Here is a 22,161-nt window from a genome sequence, read left to right as displayed (position 1 = left end):
AACACTCCATGATTATACACTCACCGGCCACTTCATTAGGTACACCTGTTCAATTGCTTGGTAACACAAATTGCTAATCAGCCAATCACATGGCAGCAACTCAACGCATTTAGTCATTCCTGCACCGCTCCTCCACTCTTCCTGCTTTGACAAGAACCTATTGAACCACTTCCCTACCGGGCCTATACTGGCACTTCTCTTCTTCATGTAAAAATCATATTTTTTTTGCTAGAAATTACTCAGAACCCCCGAACATTATATATGTTTTTTTAGCAGACACCCTAAGGATCAAAGTGGCGATCATTGCAACGTTTTATCTTGCATTTTTTCATTCTTAAAGAGGCGAAGAATGCACCAAATTCATGTACCTGTGTAGAACTTGTACTTGAATTTGGCTCATGCTGTGCCCAGGGGCAGACTGACAACTCATGGAGCCCCCAGACAATAGGAGATTATGGGGCCACACAGTGTGTATATGTATATATATATATATATATATATATATATATATATATATATATATATATACACACACACACAGTATACACACACTGAAATGGTACTGGAGAGGCGGAGCAGCTATAATCTTGGGATTTTTAGACCAAAAGGATGTCAGTAAGGGACATTTCAGGGACAGGTGTAAAAAAAAAAAAAACAACACAGATTTTTTACATACTGTCCCTGGTTTTACTGAGGCTGGAAAACCTGATGGGGCCCCCTAGTGGCATGGGGCCCTCAGGCAGTGCCCGAACATTCAGTCCACCCCTGGCTGTGCCACTTTTAGAATGCACACAAGGATTTCTCAGCAGAAATAAGGCCATTTAAAAGCAAAATGGAAGGATGAGGTAAGTAAAGGAAGGTAAGGCAAAGGAAGCTATTTAGGAAAAAAAAATTGTACCTTCTGGTGTAATCCGAACCCGGGTGTGTTTCGGCTCATCACTATTTGGCGCATTCAATGTGACACAATGTAAAAGTGGCACATTTTAGAACCACTGTACCTGAACTTGGTGCACATGTTGTTCTCAGAACCGAAAATTTCACAAATGCTTCATGAATTTGGTGCAACACATTAACACAAGGGATTAATGCCAGAAAAGTGGTGCACTAGCTTTATTAAATTCCCCCCACTATGCATGTAACCCCAACCCCTCCGCCACTGACCCTGACATACCACATACATCACCAGTGGTAGTAAAAGGGCGAATACAGAAGAAGCATACTATGTATACTGTCTGCCTATACACTGTGCTATGCATGTTGAACTTCGGCAACACTGAGATTAATGAACTCACATGCATGCACAGAAGAGTCTTCATGTCAGCCGGCCGATGACAATCCGCACATGGAAGCAGTCCAACCGAGGTTGTCAGTGGCCGGTGGGGAGCTTCAGGACACCACAATGCTGGAGGGAAGTTGAGTATAGTTCCCCTTAAAGCAGGGGTTCACCCTAAAAAAAATTCTAACATTACATTAAGCTCCATTCCGACATGGACTGTACGCTGATCTTTTTTTTTTTGCCGTACATACCGTTATATCTTTATTTTCCCCCCGGCTTCCGGGTAGTGAATCCCACGGGAGTGGGCGTTTCTATGCACAGGCTAATTGATTGACGTATGACATAATCTTCCCCCCGGCGCATACGGCTGCATCATGAGTTGCCGAAAGAAGCCGAACGTCGGTGCGCAGGCGCCGTATAAAGCCGACTCGCAGTCCGGCTTCTTTCGGCAACTCGTGACGCGGCCGTATGCACCGGGGGAAGCTTACGTCATACGTAAATCAATTAGCCTGTGCATAGGAATGCCCACTCCCGCAGGATTCACTACCCGGAAGCTGGGGGGGGAAATAAAGATACAACGGTATGAACGGCAAAAAAAAAAAAAAAAAGATCAGCGTACAGTCAATGTCAGAATGGAGCTTAATGTAATGTTAGGATTTTTTTTTAGGGTGAACCCCCGCTTTAAAGGCTAGTTTACACTTGCTTCAAAAACAAGGCTTCAGGAACGCCCGTCAAAGCTTCTGTCACTAAATAAAATGGTTAGCTTACAGTCCTGTTTACACCTTGCTTTTGCTTGGTGCTTCAATGAGGCTTCAAGGGAGCTTTGCCATAGATTTCTATGGAGGCTTTGAAGCACCACTAAAGCTACATGGGGTATAATTTTTGAAGAAAAGCAAGGTGTAAACAGGACTGCAAGCTAACCATTTTATTTAGTGACAGCGTTCAGAGAGCTTTAACAAAGCCTGTCCCAAGCAAGTGTAAATGAACTGTTAATGTGCATTGAAGCCGAAGCAAGTGTAAATGAGCCCTTAAAGCGGTAGTAAACCCGCTGAACCTTTTTTTTTTTTTTTTAACCCTGTAAAGTAAAAGGCTTACCAAATACTTACCTTAGAACGAGGCATCAGTAACTTACCTGGTCCACGCCGAGGGAGATGACATCTTGCCTCGCCGTGTCTTCCGGGTATCGCGGCTCCAGCGCTCTGAGTGGCTGGAGCAGCAATGTCGTCACTCCCACGGGAGACTTCTTCCCGGCAAGGGTCAGCGGCTGCTGGGCCTTAAGCCGAAAATCCCCTTTGCACCGCTGCATTCAGCGGATCATTGCGAGGGAAATATCTCCTAAATCGTAAAGGTTTAGGAGATATTTTTTTTTTACCTACAGGTAAGCCTTATTATAGGCTTACCTGTAGGTAAAAGTTAAACAAATAACTATACAACCGCTTTAAGCTTTGAAAATAATAGCTAGAAGCCGATTGGATGACATAACCCATTTGTCTCGACCCTTCCTGCTGTCACTCAAACACCAGGTGCCAGAGAGCTATTGGAGCCGTCCATGCTCCCAAAACACTGCAGGAATGAGAAACCACTTCACATTGGTGTCATCATGATGGGGATGGAGGGACATTTGTACAGAAGGGATTGATGGGGACAGAGGGACATTTGTTCAGATGGGGATTGAACAAGGTCACTGTACCATTTATTGTGCCATAAAGAACATTGTACCGAGGTCATTATGGGGATAGAAGGACATTGTACCAAGGTCATTATGGGGATAGAAGGACATTGTACCGAGGTCATTATGGGGATAGAAGGACATTGTACCGAGGTCATTATGGGGATAGAAGGACATTGTACCGAGGTCATTATGGGGATAGAAGGACATTGTACCGAGGTCATTATGGGGATAGAAGGACATTGTACCGAGGTCATTATGGGGATAGAAGGACATTGTACCGAGGTCATTATGGGGATAGAAGGACATTGTACCGAGGTCATTATGGGGATAGAAGGACATTGTACCGAGGTCATTATGGGGATAGAAGGACATTGTACCAAGGTCATTATGGGGATAGAAGGACATTGTACCAAGGTCATTATGGGGATAGAAGGACATTGTACCAAGGTCATTATGGGGATAGAAGGACATTGTACCAAGGTCATTATGGGGATAGAAGGACATTGTACCAAGGTCATTATGGGGATAGAAGGACATTGTACCAAGGTCATTATGGGGATAGAAGGACATTGTACAGAGGGGATGATGGGGATAAAAGGACATTGTACAGAGGGGATGATGGGGATAAAAGGACATTGTAAAGAGGCGAGTGGCTGGTGGATAGTCCAGTAGGGTCAGCAACATTATATACAATCCTGCCTGGCAAAGCTGGTCACACGCCTGAACTACAGACTCTGCTCAGTCCTCGACAGGCTCCCCTTCTCTGCTTACACACATAGGTTGTTGGAACAATGTAGCTCTTCAATCACAGATTCATTCACTTTCTAAGTTTACACATGTACAGTGAATATTCTCAGCTACTTTAGTAAATCATCCTCATTGTATCAGCAGAGACTCGGGACATGCAAGTGCACTTTCAGATAAAGTATGGCACCGCACCCTTCATTGACCTCTTGAGCTAATCTACACCAAGACCAAAGCTGCTTACTTATCTCAGCAGGACAGCCATGGAAGGTTCCTCATCTTCGGTTACCAATATCCTCATCATTGCTGGCCCCACCAGTATAGTGAGCCACCTCCCCAGTCCCAGCAGACAGACCTATATAGGTTTCCTGTGCAGGCATGGTGGATGTAGTAAGCAACTAGAGGGGGTTTTCCTTGTCCTTCAGCAGTGATCTGCTCTGCTATTTCTTATACCAGGGGCTGGATGAAAAGGAGGGTTGAGGTTCCATTTATCTATAGGTCGGATTTAAAGCAGGACTAAAGTAAAATATAAAAAAAAAAGCTTATGGGCTATTTATTGCAGAAGGTATGTGCAATGTCTCTTCTGCAAAACTTAACCCTACTTGCTGTACCAGCCTGCTTGTTGTGTCTGTAGAATGTATACTGGGCTGCGCATGCATGGCAGTTATGTCATTCCATGCCAGCCAATCAAATCGGCTGAAAACCAACATCCAGAAAAAGCCAAGGGGAAGTTGCTGGTGAGGGAACTGTGTACATTGGAGAGGAAGCAAGTATTGCAGACTATTTTTGCTTTAAGGCAAACCTTTCCAGGGGCCATTGCCCATCCGCTTCTGAAGATGCTGGTTGCCTGGCTAGTACATGGACATCTAGGTTCATTAAAGCGCTGCGCAAACTGTTGGCACTATATAAATCCTGTATAATAATAATAAAAGGGCAAGTTCACCCTTTTCCAAGAAAAACTAAAAAGGTGAACAAAAACATAAATTATCCTGGCCAGTGGCCACCCCTCTGGATCCCACTGCACATAGCAGCCGTGATAGTCTGTGTAGTGGCTTGTGCACTACAATACATAGGAATACCTTGGAGTATTGATCATAGTGCTTGCAATGGGAAGCAGTCATTGGTCTGTGCGACTACCTGACCAATAAGTGATTATTTTTTTATTTTTAAGACACCCTATTAGAAGCTTCAGATGCACTTTTCATTGGTTAGCATGGTCATGCCAGCCAATGAGTGCTTTTCATTTCAAGCATTATGATAAATACTCACTCTGGGGCTGTGTAATGTGGTGCACAGACCGCTAGATCAGCAGAAAAGAGCATTACTGGTGCTATGTGTAGCAAAGTCCAGAGGGGTGCGCGTTCGTGCGACGTGGCTCCCAAACAAAATTGGCGTCCTTTTTTCCCCACAAATAGAGCTTTCTTTTGGTGGTATTTGATCACCTCTGCGGTTTTTATTTTTTGCGCTATAAACAAAAATAGAGCGACAATTTTGAAAAAAATTCAATATTTTTTACTTTTTGCTGTAATAAATATCCCCCAAAAACATATATAATTTTTTTTTTCCTCAGTTTAGGCCGATACGTATTGTTCTACCTATTTTTGGTAAAAAAAAAAAAAAAAATCGCAATAAGCGTTTATCGATTGGTTTGCGCAAAAATTGTGACTGCGACATTATGGCGGACACTTCGGACAATTTTGACACATTTTTGGGACCATTGTCATTTTCACAGCAAAAAATGCATTTAAATTGCATTCTTTATTGTGAAAATGACAGTTGCAGTTTGGGAGTTAACCACAGGGGGCGCTGAACGTTTTAGGCTTCATCTAGTGTGTGTTTACAACAGTAGGGGGGTGTGGCTGTAGGTCTGATGTCATCGATTGTGTCTCCCCTATAAAGGGGATGACACGATCGATGCGCCACCACAGTGAAGCACGGGGAAGCCGTGTTTACATACGGCTCTCCCCGTCCTTCAGCTCCGGGGAGCGATCGCGACGGAGCGGCTATAAACAAATAGGGGGTCCCGATCGGACCCCCGACCCGCGGAAAGGCAAGGACGTATATATACGCCCATCTGCCTGTCCGTGCCATTTTGCGGACGTAAATAGTCGTGCGGCGGGCGTTAAGTGGTTAAGGTACAATTATACACAACTCATACATTCTTATTTCCAAGTATAGAAGCGGAGGGGCTAAACAGGGCAGCCAGGTGGGAAGTAGCAATGGGCGCCTTCGGGTTGGATGGTGGTCACATATAAAAACACAGATGAGCTGAGACTTTGATAGCGCTACCGCATGAAGTGCCAACGTTTCCTGATATTGGATCCTTATTGGCTCCTTCTTAGCAGACGCAGCCTCCCCCCACCAATAACTGACCACTGTCATTCTCCAACTGATCAATCCACAGACAATAGGATGGTTTGAGTGGTTTATTGAGCAATCATCTAACATTACTATACAGCGGAAAATCTGTTGGGGGTTTCCCACCCCCCTCACAGGCATAGCCGGCGGCATTGTGGACATCTGCGGTGAGCGGGACATTCAGTTCACTTTATTAAAGTATTCCTTTGATCCTTCTGGACTTGGTTTAATCTGGAAGAGAGAAAAAACTTTATTTCCAACACAGAGCATGTGATCAGCGCTGCAGACTCCATGTGTGGGAGAAGCATACATGGGAAATACAAAACCAATCAAAGAAATGTCCTCTTTCTAAAGGATTTTCCTGCCACCATTATGTAGAGGGGGGGGGGGCCACTACCACATGTATGTTGACATTGGATTGGTGCCAGGAATGGAAAATCATAGCAAGTATTTTATATCTCCCGCACATGACTTGTCATCCTCTCTCCCAACACTTTAGAACAGGGATATGCAATTAGCGGACCTCCAGCTGTTGCAGAACTACAATTCCCATGAGCATAGCAAGACTCTGACAGCCACAAGCATGGCACCCAGAGGCAGAGGCATGATGGGACTTGTAGTTTTGCAACAGCTGGAGGTCCACTACTTGCATTTCCCTGCTTTAGAACCTCAGAGCCTTCCTGGACGTGTTTGTGACAATGACACCCAGCAGACAGATACAGGCAGTGTGATTAAAGGGGACCCCCACCTTCACAGATTCATCAAGTGTTTCACAAAACATCACAGAGATGGTCCATCCAGATTGATTTATATGCCTAGCTAGTTGCACTGCTAATTGAATCGCATGACATGTGGGTGAGATTTAAAGTAGAACTTTAGGCTATACAATATCCCACCTTTGAAATGCTACCTCTCTCTAGTACTCCCGATTGCCATTTCTGCAGGGCAAAGTAAATAGCTGGTTTCCCCCCTGTTTTTTTATGCGGTCACATGAATGCCAAGCTCTGTTTATCTATGCAGTCATATGACCGATAAGTTGGAGTTGCAACAACAGAGATGATTTATAAAGCAGTGATGTCGCTTTCCGGCAACTGCTGCTCTAGGGGATGTTGGCAGGGAAGAGACTTCCCTCCCACCAGCTGCACATTTACAGAGCGGGGACAGAGCTATGCGGTCACGTGATGGCATAGAAAACACGTGAAAAAAAAAAAAAAGCATTCATCTGCGATGTCTGCAGGGAATAGGGAACACCGTGGAGGGGTATTTTATAACCTAAACTTCTATTTTACAAAAAAAAAAAAATCCTCAGATTTCTAGGAAGTACACAGTCCAAGACAACAAGAAGATTATCAGAGTGGGCAGAGCCAGAAGAACAGTGAAAATACTCAAAAGTAGAATTGTGAAGAAATTTAGAAGATGAGGAATACAAAGGAAATGTGTCAATGGAAAGATAAGGCAGACTTCCAATTCTCCTACATGGAAGACTGGGGAGGGGGGGGGGGGGTGTAATTAAAGCAGGGGTTCACCCTAAAACTACTTTCTAGTATTACAATGTCCCGACACATTACAATACAATTATGCCTATTTTGTTTTTTTTTATGCTGTACATACCTCGGTACAGCCAATTCACCCGCGGCTTCCGGGTTGCGAATCCCGCGGGAGTGGGCGTTCCTAACTTGCTGGTGATTGACGTGATGACCAAAAACGAGCTTACCCCCGTCGCGTAAGCTGCGTCACGATTGCCGAAAGGAGCCGAACGGCGGTGCGCGGGCGCAGTATAGCGCCGACTCGCCGTTCGGCTTTTTTCCGCAACCGTGACGCAGCTTACGCGACGGGGGGAGCTCGTTTTTGGTCATCACGTCAATCACCAGCAAGTTAGGAACGCCCACTCCCGCAGGATTCGCAACCCGGAAGCCGCGGGTGAATTAGCTGTACCGAGGTATGTACAGCATAAAAAATAAAAAAAAATAGGCATAATTGTATTGTAATGTGTCGGGACATTGTAATACTAGAAAGTAGTTTTAGGGTGAACCCCCGCTTTAAGTGTTGCTACAAACAAAATATAAAAGTAGCTTTATTCATATAATAAAACACCTGAAATTGTTAAAAGCATGGGGTATGAGTGCAATGGCCGATTTATAGGGCTATAATGATAAATGACATACAAGTATAGATTTGGAAGTTCTATGTGCCTTCGCCTTTTTCTTCCATTTCCTTCAGGGGGTCTCCAAATTACGGCCCTCCAGTTGTTTAGAAACTACAATTCCCATCATGCCTAGTAATGTCTGTGAATGTCAGAGTTTTACAATGCCTCATGGGACGTTTCGTTTCGCAACAGCTGGAAGACCATTGTTTTTGAGATCCCCACTTTACTTCATCTTTACCCCCCTTTTCTTCTTCTTCTCTTCTTCTTTTCCTCCCCTTTTTCTATTGCTTTTTCCTCTGACACATAGAATAAATAGATTATGCCCATTTGAAGCATCCTGACTGAACTATGACTGTATACTTTTTTTATTGGGAGTGCGATTGGTGGAGTCCTCTAAAGCTCCAGCGCCCGCTCAGGGAGTGATGGTGCTTCTTGTGCTTGAGGTGGGTCCCTTACAGTGAACGCAAGAATATATTGAAAACTTATATGTATGGATACTGTATAATAGCACTGTAATGTCTTCATAGGCCCTGATGAAGCCAAGTCTGTTGAAATGCGTTTGCAGAACAGGACTTTGGTTATCAGCATTCTTTCCTGGTGCATGATAAATGCACAATGATATACCAGCACTAGTATTGTTTTTATAACCAACACGTGGATTGGATAAAAACGTTTTCATTTTTGTTACCAATACATTGTACGATTTTACCATAAACTGTTTACTCATTGTGTGGCCTGTACAGCCTGGGATCCTTTTTTGTTTGTTCTCCAAATATACAGTATGGATGATGGCCATGAGTGGCACCTTAAAGGGTTACCAAACCCTAATTTTTCTTTTTTAAATAACAAACAGCTTCTCCCCTTCTCGAGTGCTCCATCTGAGAAGCACTGTCCTTTGGGACATCCATGTGGGCATGCTCCCGTGTCCTGCTTCTGCGTCTATTGACACGGAAAGCAGTACTCGGCCCCGCCCCTGCGTCATTGGATTTGATTGACAGTAGCGGGAGGCAATGGCTGTGCTGCCATCAATCCAATCAGGACATGAGACGTCAGCTAGAGCTTGTGTGCTCATCCCCAGGGTGAAAAAGACTGGGTTTGGGCGAGTAGAATGGGGGCACGGCGGGGGCTGCAGCATGACAGAAGGTTTTTCACCTTAATGCATAGACTGCATTAAGATGAAAAATCACAAGGGTTTACAACCCCCTTAATAATTGTTAAAAGCTAATCCATATCCCAGATGTAATGATCACAACAGTATAACTGTAGAGCTTAGTGGATCAGTGTGCTTCGCATATATCCAGGGCTTCATCAGGAGCCACAAGCCGTTATTACCGCATATACTCGAGTATAAGCAGAGTTTTTCAGCCCTTTTTTTTAGATGAAAATGACCCCCTCGGCTTATACTCGAGTCAGTGTACCTGAGTCCGTGACATGCATATTCAGACGGGGCCGTGCAGTGTTAAAAGTCGCACTCCTCCTTGTCCTGTTCCATGATAAATCAGGACACTCAGTTTCCCAGCAGACACTGTGTTCAGTCCGTGATAGACGAGAGGACGAGAGGGTGTCTGTGATAGGCGGAACACTGAACACAGTGTCTGCTGGGAAACTGAGTGTTCCGCCTATCACAGACAAGGAAGAGAGTGTGACTTTTTAACACTGCACGGCCCCATCTGAATATGCATGTCATGGACTCAGGTACACAGATCGGGAGGTCAGGCTGCAATGGGCACAGCGAGGTCAGGCACACAGCGAGGTCAGGCTGCAATGGGCATTGTTGACCCTCTTTTCCACTTACAGTAACTGCTGCATTCTCACCCTAGGCTTATACTCGAGTCAATAAGTATTTCCATTTTTTTGTGGTAAAAGTAGGTACCTCGGCTTATGCACGAGTATATATGATATATCATGTTCCATATCAGTGTAAACTATCTACAAGAAAGAATATTAGACCATATTATATATTAATATACTAGTGTGATCATTTCTTCTGGGATATGGATTAGCTTTTAACAATAGCATGTGAAAGCTACTTTTTTATATTTGTTTGTAATGAAAGTTAATACAATTCCCTTCTCCAATCTCCCATGTAGGAGAATTGGAGGTCTGCCTTTTCTTCCCTCCCCCCCCATTTTAAATGTATAAATTGGGGGATGATGTTTAGTGCAACTTGGCTGGTAAGCAAAGACTCACTGGTGTCAGCCATGTACTTCCCTAGAAAGGGGAGTTGGACAGAATACTTACTGTAGGAGCGTGGGGAGTCCAGTTGGCCGGGCACACCTCTCCATGTGTCTCCACATACTGGAAGGCTTTCACAAGCCTCAGAGTCTCCTCCACACTTCTGCCAACAGGAAGATCGTTCACACTCATGTGTCGCACTATGCCATTAGGATCGATGAGGAAAAGACCCCTGCAAGACAAAAACAGAAGACAGCCTTGTGAATGTCGCTACAGTTCCTTCCAGTAACTTATTAGGGCACAATGAGCACCATGCCCAGTGGTCCAGCAATGTACTCCACAGATTAGTGGAGTGAAAGTGCAGGTGACCGTGTTCAATGAACCCTAAAATTCAGCAGGTTGAGAGGCTTTTGCTCTGATTTTGCCAATGGGAGCAGAGCTGGCTGGTGTAATCATCTACCTGTAATCATTTTTACCCCCGACAGCCGGAAGTAACATTTCTCTAAGGCTGCATTCACACCTGGGCATCTGAAATGCAGGCAGAATCGCAATTTCAAAGCTTTAAAATAACAAAAATAAATAAATCACACAACCCATTTTTCAGATGCCATTTATTTTAATGGCACCTAAAAACAGGGTGCCATTCTGCTGCGGGATAAATTGCGCTGCAATTGCAGCAAACCGCGTGAAGCTTCTCGCCCAAAAAAGGGTCGGGAGCTTATTTCGGGCGTCAAGCTTCGTTCAATGCCGTTTGCCGCCATTGAAGCCGTGTTTTTAGGTGCCATTAAAACATTTTAGCAGAGTGTTTTGAAATGGCGGGCAAAATCGCAGCGCCAAGGTGTGAATGCAGCCTAATGGCGATGATAAATACACGTTATTTAACCTGTGAAAGTTGTCAGTGACCCATAAACGGTGGGAGGGGAAAAAAAAGGACAGGGGGGAAGGGGGGGAACAGGGACAGAAGGGGGAGGGGGGAACAGGGACAGAAGGGGGAGGGGAGCCATGGACAAAAGGGGGGAGGGGAGGGGAGCCATGGACAAAAGGGGGGAGGGGAGGGGAGCCATGGACAAAAGGGGGGAGGGGAGCCATGGACAAAAGGGGGGAGGGGAGGGGAGCCATGGACAGAACGGCGGGAGGGAAACCATGGACAGAACGGCGGGAGGGAAACCATGGACAGAACGGCGGGAGGGAAACCATGGACAGAACGGCGGGAGGGAAACCATGGACAGAACGGCGGGAGGGAAACCATGGACAGAACGGCGGGAGGGAAACCATGGACAGAACGGCGGGAGGGAAACCATGGACAGAACGGCGGGAGGGAAACCATGGACAGAACGGCGGGAGGGGAACCATGGACAGAAGGCGGGAGGGGGAACCATGGACAGAAGGCGGGAGGGGGAACCATGGACAGAAGGCGGGAGGGGATGGGAGCCATGGACAGAAGGCGGGAGGGGGAACCATGGACAGAAGGCGGGAGGGGAACCATGGACAGAAGGCGGGAGGGGAACCATGGACAGAAGGCGGGAGGGGAAAGAAAAGGAGGGGATGGGGGAAGGAGAAGCGTGGACAGAAAAGAAGGGGGATGGAGAAGGGAAGGGAGAAGGGAAGGGGGACGGGAAGGAAAGCATGGACAGAAGATGAGGGGACGGAGAAGGGGAGGGGACAGGGTGGGGAAGCGTGGACAGAAAAGGAGGGGATGGAGAAGGGGAGAGGACGGGGAAGGGAAGCGTGGACAGAAGGGGAGGGGACAGGGAAGGGAAACGTAGTCAGAAGGGGAAGGGACAGGGAAGGAAAGCGTGGACAGAAAAGGAGGGGGACGGAGAAGGGGAGGGGGACAGAGCAGAAAAAAAAAATGGACAGAGGAGCGGAAAAGTAAGAACAAGGGGAAAAAGAGCAAAGACAAAAAGGGAAGGGAAGGCATGTGTCAAAAAATAGAATAAACATAGCCTACCTCAGCGCTATGCCTGGGTTTTCTAGTAGGACTCCGTAGTCGCGGGATATCTGCTTTGTTAGGTCAGACAGCAGTGGAATATTCATGGGTCCCAGTCCTCCGTTCTATAAGGCAATATGGTACAGTCACTCAGACAGTCTCACATAAATAAAGGCCGGCAAAGAATGAACACTCACTTTTGAAGATTGTCCCCTCCTCACATAATATCATATTTCGTGAATATGTTGAAGGCTTAAATAATGGTTAGAAAATGTCAATTTATGTATTTACTGTAAAATCCTTTACTACTTGGAGTTCATAAAGGGCACAAAATCAGTAGATATTCTGATACAACTGGGCTATACTTCCGCCTTCATGGGATAACTGCTAGGATTAACAGTCCAACAATATCCAAAGTATAGCCTCCAAGGAGGCCCTGAGGGTGAGCGGATCTAGATGGCTGCATAGTGAGCCTAGCAGCGCACAGATGAAGTCTTGACTAGAGGAAAAAAAAATAAAAAATCTAGAGAACATAAAAAAGGCTAGTTAAAACAAAAAAAAGATCAAAACTTCTCTAAGTAGAGCAAAGATGTCCTCCTAGGACACCAGCAATAACCTGAGGCATGATGGGAGCAGGAGGGGTAATTCCTTGAACGGCCAACAGGTCTTTATTTTTTTTGGGAGCCTATGGCTTGTATTTCCAGGACTCTACCACCTGATGTAAGGGTCATGAAGGCACCAGGAACACATGTTACCTGCACTTTAGATTAAAGTTGCCTATACTGTTCATCTTGTGAAACATAAAAACCCATGAGTGACAAATTTATTCTGTAGTACCCTTTACCACATGGGTGCTCAACCTGTGGCCCTCCACCTCTTATGGAACTACAACTCCCATCATGCCTCTGACTTTAGGAGTCAAGCTTGTAACTGTCAGCAGCTTGCAATGCATCATGGGACTTCTAGTCCTGCAACAGCTGGGAGGGCCACAGGTTGAGCACCCATGCTTTACCACAATTATGTAAATTGCTGGCCTATGCCAATTATACTCCTGATAAAAGTGTATAAAGTAGCAGGGTGGAGTATCTGTTGAAACACTGCCAGCAACATCTGAAGGAAGCGGAGAAAACCATGCGACTCCTGAGCCTGCCATTATAAATCAGGGATACCAACCTGTAAGCATGGGAATCAAGTGATCTTACACCCACCTTTCTTGGGGTATTTGTCCAGGCCAGGTGGCAGAAATGAGAATCCACAGAGACAGCCACTACCTCACAGTTGACATCATGGAACTCACTGGCTTTGTCACTGAAGGCAACAATTTCGGTTGGACAGACAAACGTGCTGCAATAGGAGACAGAGATGTCAGAGTACAATGTAGGAAGTCAGATTCCTTTATTTTAAGAGTAATGATATCTATACAGCGCACACACTTCCACCATCTCTGATGCCTCCGCCCTTATCTGCAGTGATGGCCCAAGACCCAGGAGGGGTCAGATAAGAAAACAGTCAGGAGCCTCCCTTTACGTAGAAGACACAGAGACAAAGCTGTGACTGTACGATGTAACTGAGCAATAAATGATATCCACCACTCTGCACCACCGGAGCCCTATGTGCCACCCACCACTCTGCACCACCGGAGCCCCATGTGCCACCCACCACTGGAGCCCCATGTGCCACCCACCACTGGAGCCCCATGTGCCACCCACCACTGGAGCCCCATGTGCCACCCACCACTGGAGCCCCATGTGCCACCCACCACTGGAGCCCCATGTGCCACCCACCACTGGAGCCCCATGTGCCACCCACCACTGGAGCCCCATGTGCCACCCACCACTGGAGCCCCATGTGCCACCCACCACTGGAGCCCCATGTGCCACCCACCACTGGAGCCCCATGTGCCACCCACCACTGGAGCCCCATGTGCCACCCACCACTGGAGCCCCATGTGCCACCCACCACTGGAGCCCCATGTGCCACCCACCACTGGAGCCCCATGTGCCACCCACCACTGGAGCCCCATGTGCCACCCACCACTGGAGCCCCATGTGCCACCCACCACTGGAGCCCCATGTGCCACCCACCACTGGAGCCCCATGTGCCACCCACCACTGGAGCCCCATGTGCCACCCACCACTGGAGCCCCATGTGCCACCCACCACTGGAGCCCCATGTGCCACCCACCACTCTGCACCACCGGAGCCTTATGTGCCACCCACCACTCTGCACCACCGGAGCCCCATGTGCCATCCGACACCCCCTACCACCTTTACCAGCTGTATCTGTATCATCTGCCACTGTAACTAGAGCCGTATGCAATGTCTACCACCTCCTCACCACCATAAATGCATAGGATATCGACCACCTCCATCACAAGAGCCGTATGTGGTATTTACCACCATCCCCAGAGCTGAATGTGATATCCACCAACCCATCCCTCAACTGTGCCATATGTCAGGGTTTGACAAATTTGCTTGGAATCTAGGAGCTAAAAAAGTTAGGAGCCAGAAAACGCGCCCCGTCCCGACGAGCTTGCGCGCAGAAGCGAACACATACGTGAGCAGCGCCCGCATATGTAAACGGTGTTCAAACCGCACATGTGAGGTATCGCCGCGATTGGTAGAGCGAGAGCAATAATTCTAGCCCCAGACCTCCTCTGTAACTCAAAACATGCAACCTGTAGATTTTTTTAAACGTTGCCTATTATGATTTTAAAGGGTAAAAGTTTGTCAGGATTCCACGAGCGGACGCAATTTTGAAGCGTGACATGTTGGGTATGAATTTACTCGGCGTAACATCTTTCATAATATTTAAAAAAATGGGGATAACTTTACTGTTGTCTTATTTTTTAATAAAAAAAAAAAGTGTAATTTTTTCCCCAAAAAAGTGCTCTTGTAAGACCGCTGCGCAAATACAGCATGACAGAAAGTATTGCAACGTTCGCCATTTTATTCTCTAGGGTGTTAGGATAAAAAATATATATAATGTTTGGGGGTTCTAATTAGAGGGAAGAAGATGGCAGTGAAAATAGTGAAAAATGACATTAGAATTGCTGTTTAACTTGTAATGCTTAACTTGTAATACCAACGGCCACCATCAGATGGCGCCAGCTTACACATCTGGTGGTAATAACTTGTAAAACCAACGGCTCACCACCAGATGGCGCCAGCTCACTTCCAAGCCAAGTGGCCAGGACACTATTTCTAGTCGCCATGGCGACCTGGCGACCGGGATTTGTCGAGCCCTGCCATATGTGATATCTCCCACAACAAGACTACCTGTGATATTTATCCCCCCACCTAAGCCCCTCCCCAAGAAATACTCACAAGTCCAATGGGTAAAAGAACAGCACCAGGTACTTTCCCTTGAAGTCATCCAGACTTAAATCTTTGAACTCTCCATTGACAACGGCTGTCCCTTTGAATTGTGGAGCATGCTGAGTTACGGCGGGGAAGAGCCGCGAGCAACCTGTAGGATAGAATTTACAGTCATCATATACTAAATGAGGAGCTCTACAGTCGGCATAATTTACTGAAGGGGGAGGAGCGCTACAGCCGGCATACGCTGAAGGGGGAGGAGCGCTACAGCCGGCATACGCTGAAGGGGGAGGAGCGCTACAGCCGGCATACGCTGAAGGGGGAGGAGCGCTACAGCCGGCATACGCTGAAGGGGGAGGAGCGCTACAGCCGGCATACGCTGAAGGGGGAGGAGCGCTACAGCCGGCATACGCTGAAGGGGGAGGAGCGCTACAGCCGGCATACGCTGAAGGGGGAGGAGCGCTACAGCCGGCATACGCTGAAGGGGGAGGAGCGCTACAGTCGTCATACGCTGAAGGGGGAGGAGCGCTACAGTCGTCATGCGCTGAAGGGGGAGGAGCGCTACAGCCGTCATGCGCTGAAGGGGGGAGGAGCGCTACAGCCGGCATAACTCCTTGGGGGCAGGATTATAGGGGGAGGGTACTGTAACTGAGCCAATCAACTCATGTAGTAACTCCTAAGGGGCAGGGCACAGGAAGGTCCCCTCCCAGCAGCTAAAACCAAGCCAGTCAATTCAGGTAGGGGGCAGGATTAGAGAGGGCACAGGAAGGTCTCCTCTTGGAAACTACAAATAAAGCCAATCAACCCAGTTAATAACTCTTAGGGGGCAGGATATAGGAAGGTCTCCTCTCAGCAGCTAAAGACGAGCCAACCAACCCAGGTAATAACTTCTAGGGGGCAGGATTAGAGGAGTGGGCACAGGAAGGTCTACCTCTCAGCAGCTAAAGCCGAGCCAAACAACCCAGGCAATACCTCCTAGGGTGCAGGATTAGAGGGGAGTAGGGGTGCAACGGATCAAAAAAATCACGGATCGGATCGATCCTCGGATCAGGAGTCACGGATCGGATCATTTTCGGATCAGCAAAAAAAAAATAAGCCAAATCTTGTTACACCCACCTAATCACTATCATTACCCTGGCGTCACCCCCCTCCACTCTGGTGTACAGACATGGTCCCCAGGTGATGGTGTAGCTCCTACCTGCAGGTGCAGAGCTCACCAATGCTGTCTCCACATGTCTGCAGGCAGTTCCGGGTCTGTAGTGAGCGCGCTGAGGCATGTCACGCTGTGCTCTGACAAGCACACGGGGGTGGAGCAAGATGGCCGTCGCTCCGGAGCTAGGCCTAAGCCGGGGATATTCCTACGGCCGAGGCTCCGGAGCGCTCCGCGGATCGCGTGGTGTGCCGATCCGAACAGGGTGACCCATTCGGATCACGGATCGTGACGATCCGTTGCACCCCTAGAGGTGAGGGCATAGGAAGGTCTCCTCTTTGCAACTACAACCGAGCCAGTTTATTATTATTATATTATTATTATTATTTCAGGATTTATATAAAAAGCCAACAGTTTGCAAAGCGCTTTACAACGTTAGGGCAGACAGTACAGTTGCAATACAATTCAATACAGGTGGAATCAGCGAGCCCTGCTTGTTAGAGCTTATATTCTAAGAAATCAATAACTCCTAGGGGGCAGGGCACAGGAAGGTCTCCTCCCAGCAGCTAAAACCAAGCCAATCAACCCAGGTTATAACTCCTAGGGGGTAGGATTAGAGGGGAGGGCATAGGAAGGTCTCCTACCAGCAGCTAAAACCGGGACGGTCAACCCAGTTAATAACTCCTAGGGGGCAGGATTAGACGGGAGGGCACAGGAAGGTCTCCTCTTGGCAACTACAACTGAGCCAATCATCCTAATTTAATAACTCCTAGGGGGCAGGGCACAGGAAGGTCTCCTCACAGCAGCTAAACCAATAAACCCAGGAAATGACTCCTAGAGGCAGGATTAGAGGGTAGGGCTCCGCTCTGCAGATACAACCCAGGCCCCAGCCCTCCATATTCTATAAAGTGGTAGCAGACATCGGAATACTCAGTAAATAGAGGTGCACAGATCAATAAGAACAGAACTCACTGGTGCTGAAATTAAACTTTGGATTAGCACAGAAGACAGCTCGGCCTGCACTGGCTCCTGCGATGACAGGACATTGGACGGAACGTGAAACGGGAGCCGCTGCAGCGCGGATTACCTGCAAAGAAACAAGAAGGTGATCTTTTCAGCAGACCTCTCAATCAAATCTCTGTGTTCCCCCTGACACCACAACAGAGCTGAGAATCCCCCCCCCCCCAACACGCCATCAGATCTCTGTGTGCAGGGATTAAATGGCAGAGATCTGTTATAGGACAACTGGACCGGCGGAGATAACCTCCCGCAATAACTGCGCCAAAAGGGAGAATTGTGCAACAGATCTCTCCAGCCTGAGAGTGGGGGCAGGGTCCGGCCGTGAAAAACAACAATCTGATAAGGGAAAGTTTGGACTTCGCTGAGAAATGTCCGAACACAAAATTTACCAATTACTAAAAATGGCTCCCAACTGTCCGTGCAGATTATACAAAAATCCTGAAGATTTCACAACTATTGATACACAAAGACAAACAGAGTGTTGGGGGGATTAACACGCAACTTTATATTTATAGACAAAATCCAAATCGTCATCATCATACATGTCATGTCCCTGTAATTATGTGGAGTATTACTCCCAGGTAATCTCCCCTGTATAATGTACACAGTGGTATATTCCCAGGTAATCCCCCAGTACAATGTGGTATATTCCCAGGTAATCTCCCCTGTATAATGTACACAGTGGTATATTCCCAGGTAATCCCCCAGTACAATGTGGTATATTCCCAGGTAATCTCCCCTGTATAGTGTTTGTAGTGGTATATTCTCAGGTAATCTCCCCCTGTATAGTGTTTGTAGTGGTATATTCCCAGGTAATCCCCCTGTAGTGTGGTATATTCTCAGGTAATCTCCCCTGTATAGTGTTTGTAGTGGTATATTCCCAGGTAATCTCCCCTGTATAGTGTTTGTAGTGGTATATTCCCAGGTAATCTCCCCCTTTATAGTGTTTGTAGTGGTATATTGCCAGGTAATCTCCCCCTGTATAGTGTTTGTAGTGGTATATTCCCAGGTAATCTCCCCCTGTATAGTGTTTGTAGTGGTATATTCCCAGGTAATCTCCCCCTGTATAGTGTACATAGTGGTATATTCTCAGGTAATCTCCCCTGTATAGTGTTTGTAGTGGTATATTCCCAGGTAATCTCCCCCTGTATAGTGTTTGTAGTGGTATATTCTCAGGTAATCTCCCCTGTATAGTGTTTGTAGTGGTATATTCCCAGGTAATCTCCCCCTGTATAGTGTTTGTAGTGGTATATTCCCAGGAAATCCCCCTGTATAGTGTACATAGTGGTATATTCTCAGGTAATCTCCCCTGTATAGTGTTTGTAGTGGTATATTCCCAGGTAATCCCCCTGTACAGCGTACATAGTGGTATATTCTCAGGTAATCTCCCCTGTATAGTGGTATATTCCCAGGTAATCTTCCCTGTATAGTGTACATAGTGGTATATTCCCAGGTAATCTCCCCTGTATAGTGTATATTCTTAGGTAATCCCCCCTGTATAGTGTACATAGTGGTATATTCCCAGGTAATCTCCCCTGTATAGTGTATATAGTGGTATAATCTCAGGTAATCTCCCCTGTATAGTTGTGTATTCTCAGGTAATCTCCCCTATATTGTGGTATATTCTCAGGTAATCTCCCCTGTATAGTGGTATAGTCCCAGGTAATCCCCCCCTGTATAGTGTACATAGTTGTATATTCCCAGGTAATCTGCCCTGTATAGTGTATATAGTGGTATATTCTCAGGTAATCTCCCCTGTATAGTGGCATATTCCCAGGTAATCCCCAATGTATTGTGTATAGTGGTATATTCTCATGTAATCTCCCCTGTATAGTGTACATAGTGGTATATTCTTAGATAATCTCCCCTGTATAGTGGTATATTTCCAGGTAATCCCCAATGTATTGTGTATAGTGGTATATTCTCATGTAATCTCCCCTGTATTGTGGTATATTCCCAGGTAATCCCCCCTGTATAATGTACATAGTGGTATCTCCCCCAGTACGGACACCCCGGGATCTCCCCACACTCACTCGTGTCGCCAGTAACCTTCCCCAGGAGGCCGCCATCTTTGCAAGTTAGAGTCTGAAGGCTACCCGTTGTCAGCCAGAGGGGGCGGTGTCGAAGAAAAGGACCTATCCTATTGGTCGCACATTCCACATCATTGGGATTCCCGTTTTGTGGGCGGGGCTGAGAATCGCAAGCGTCGCGGTGTGCATGTGACTGAACAAGGGGTCTAGTCTAGTGCGCTGCCACCCTCCCACCACCAGAGGGCGCTCGCTCCACTCTTTGTGGTCAGGTCTGTCAGTACTGTATATATTTTTACAATCTTTATTTGTATTTGGCTATTTACATGAGCTGAATTCAATATTGTTCATAATATTAAATAGGGCTCATGTGATCAGCCAAATACAAATAAGGATGTAAATATATATATATATATATATATATATATATATATATATATATATATATATATATATATATGTGTATTTTTTTTTCAATAATTGTTTAATTTTCTCATAATAATAAATAAATACATAATTGAATGTTCAAAATAAATAAATAAATAAATACATATACAAATAAAATGTTACATTCCAAGGAAATCCCACAATGTGAAAGGCAGGTGAGGTAATAGGCTGCAAACCCGCCTCCCCCACTCCGGTCTTTGCCAAAATGTTGATGTTTTGTTCCCTAAGCCACTCAGTTATCACCTTTGCCTTATGGTGCTCCATCGTGCTGGAAAATGCATTGTTCATCACCAAACTGTGCTGGGAATGACGACTGCATGTGTTTCCTTGAGGGAGAACAATGGGCTGGATTCAGGTAGAATTGCGGATATTTTACAGAGGCGCAGGGCAACGTTTTTGCCCTGCGCCCCCGCAAATTTACTGCGCTGCCCTTGATTCACGGAGCAGTAGCTCCGTAAATTGCGCGGGCTCGCCGGCAAAATGCCAGGCGTAAGCGCGCGCAATTTAAATGATCCCGTAGGGGGCGGGAATCATTTAAATTATGCGAGTTCCCGCGCCGATCGTAGAGCGCATGCTCCGTCGGGAAACTTTCCCGACGTGCATTGCGGCAAATGACGTCGCAAGGACGTCATTTGCTTCAAAGTGAACGTGAATGGCGTCCAGCGCCATTCACGAATCACTTACGCAAAGTACGTAAATTTCAAATTTCGCGACGCGGGAACGACGGGTATACGTAACATTGGCTGCACCTGCTAATAGCAGGGGCAGCCTTACGCGAAAACCGCCGTACGGAAACAACGTAAACTGCGTACGCAGGGCTCGCGCAACGTTGTGAATCGGCGTTAGTATGCAATTTGCATACTATACGCTGAGCACAACGGGAACGCCACCTAGCGGCCATCGCAAGAATGCAGCCTAAGATATGCAGTCGGCGTAACAAGGTTCCTGAATCAGGAGCATTCGTTACGCCGGGGCAAGTAAGCAATTGCGCTGTGTAACCTATGGTTACACAGGCGCAATTGCTTCTTGAATCCAGGCCAATGATTTCAAGCACCACCCTCCTTTTATAGTTTCCAGTCTGTTATTCCATCTCAGTCAGCATTACAGAGTGATTTCCAGCCGTGTCCTCGTCAACACCAAGATGGCAAATTGCCATCATAAAAATGGAGGCAGCAGACTTTGTGAAAATGAATATTTGTGTCACTCTCAAAACTTTTACTAAAGAGTGGTGTTTCCCTTGTATGGGGCGATAGGGTCAGCTGGCCGACATCCCTAACAAAATACAATGAATCACTCAAGGGAGTGTGTTTCCTTTTTGATTAGGACCTGCTTCCCTCTTCAAAAAAAAAAAGGTGGGGGGGTTGCATGCTTGGGTGCGCCCTTTGTAAAGCTGCAACGACTGTTGGGGATACCTCTCCCATACCTCCCAACTTTTTGAGATGGGAATGAGGGACACCTATCAGCAAAAGTATGCAGGCATAGGACACACCCCTTGCCATGCCCCCTTAAAGGAGAATTGTACAAAAAAACAAGATTGGTTAAACCCACAAGTCCTTTTTTTTTTACCACTACTTTTCCTTTATATTGGCTTCTGGAATTTACAAATGCAGCAATTTTGAAATCAGATAAAAGGTTTAGTGCTGGAAAACACTTTCTGATAGATAAAAAGTGCATTTTATATACAACTATATAGATCAGACCAAAATGAGGGACAAATGAGGAGGACAGAGGGACATTGCTCCAAATCAGGGACAGTCCCTCGAAATCAGGGACAGTTGGGAGCTATGCTGTCCATCTCTTTGTGTCCGTCTTTTTTGTGGACATTAGTTTGGCTTGGGGGGTGGCTGTGTCAGGTTCATTCCAGGACACTGTATTGTCCTGGAATGAAGGTGCCCGGGA

General features: G+C 46.6%; 1 protein-coding gene across 1 annotated transcript; it reads right to left on the bottom strand.

The window, feature by feature from the left end:
• Positions 1 to 6,103: 6,103 nt before the first annotated feature.
• On the bottom strand, positions 6,104 to 19,927 carry PRDX3 (peroxiredoxin 3). The gene is made up of 7 exons (XM_040361475.1): positions 19,822 to 19,927; positions 17,741 to 17,855; positions 15,628 to 15,769; positions 13,510 to 13,645; positions 12,323 to 12,426; positions 10,438 to 10,603; positions 6,104 to 6,281 (listed from the first exon to the last, which is right to left on the bottom strand). The coding sequence occupies exons 1-7, from the start codon at positions 19,855 to 19,857 to the stop codon at positions 6,231 to 6,233; spliced, it is 750 nt and encodes a 249-aa protein (XP_040217409.1). The 5' UTR covers positions 19,858 to 19,927; the 3' UTR covers positions 6,104 to 6,230.
• Positions 19,928 to 22,161: the final 2,234 nt, after the last annotated feature.

Source organism: Rana temporaria, chromosome 8 (genome assembly GCF_905171775.1).
Source record: "Rana temporaria chromosome 8, aRanTem1.1, whole genome shotgun sequence".
Lineage (NCBI taxonomy): Eukaryota > Metazoa > Chordata > Amphibia > Anura > Ranidae > Rana > Rana temporaria.
Note: the sequence above shows the minus strand (reverse complement) of the source record. Positions and strands in the feature narration are given on the sequence as shown.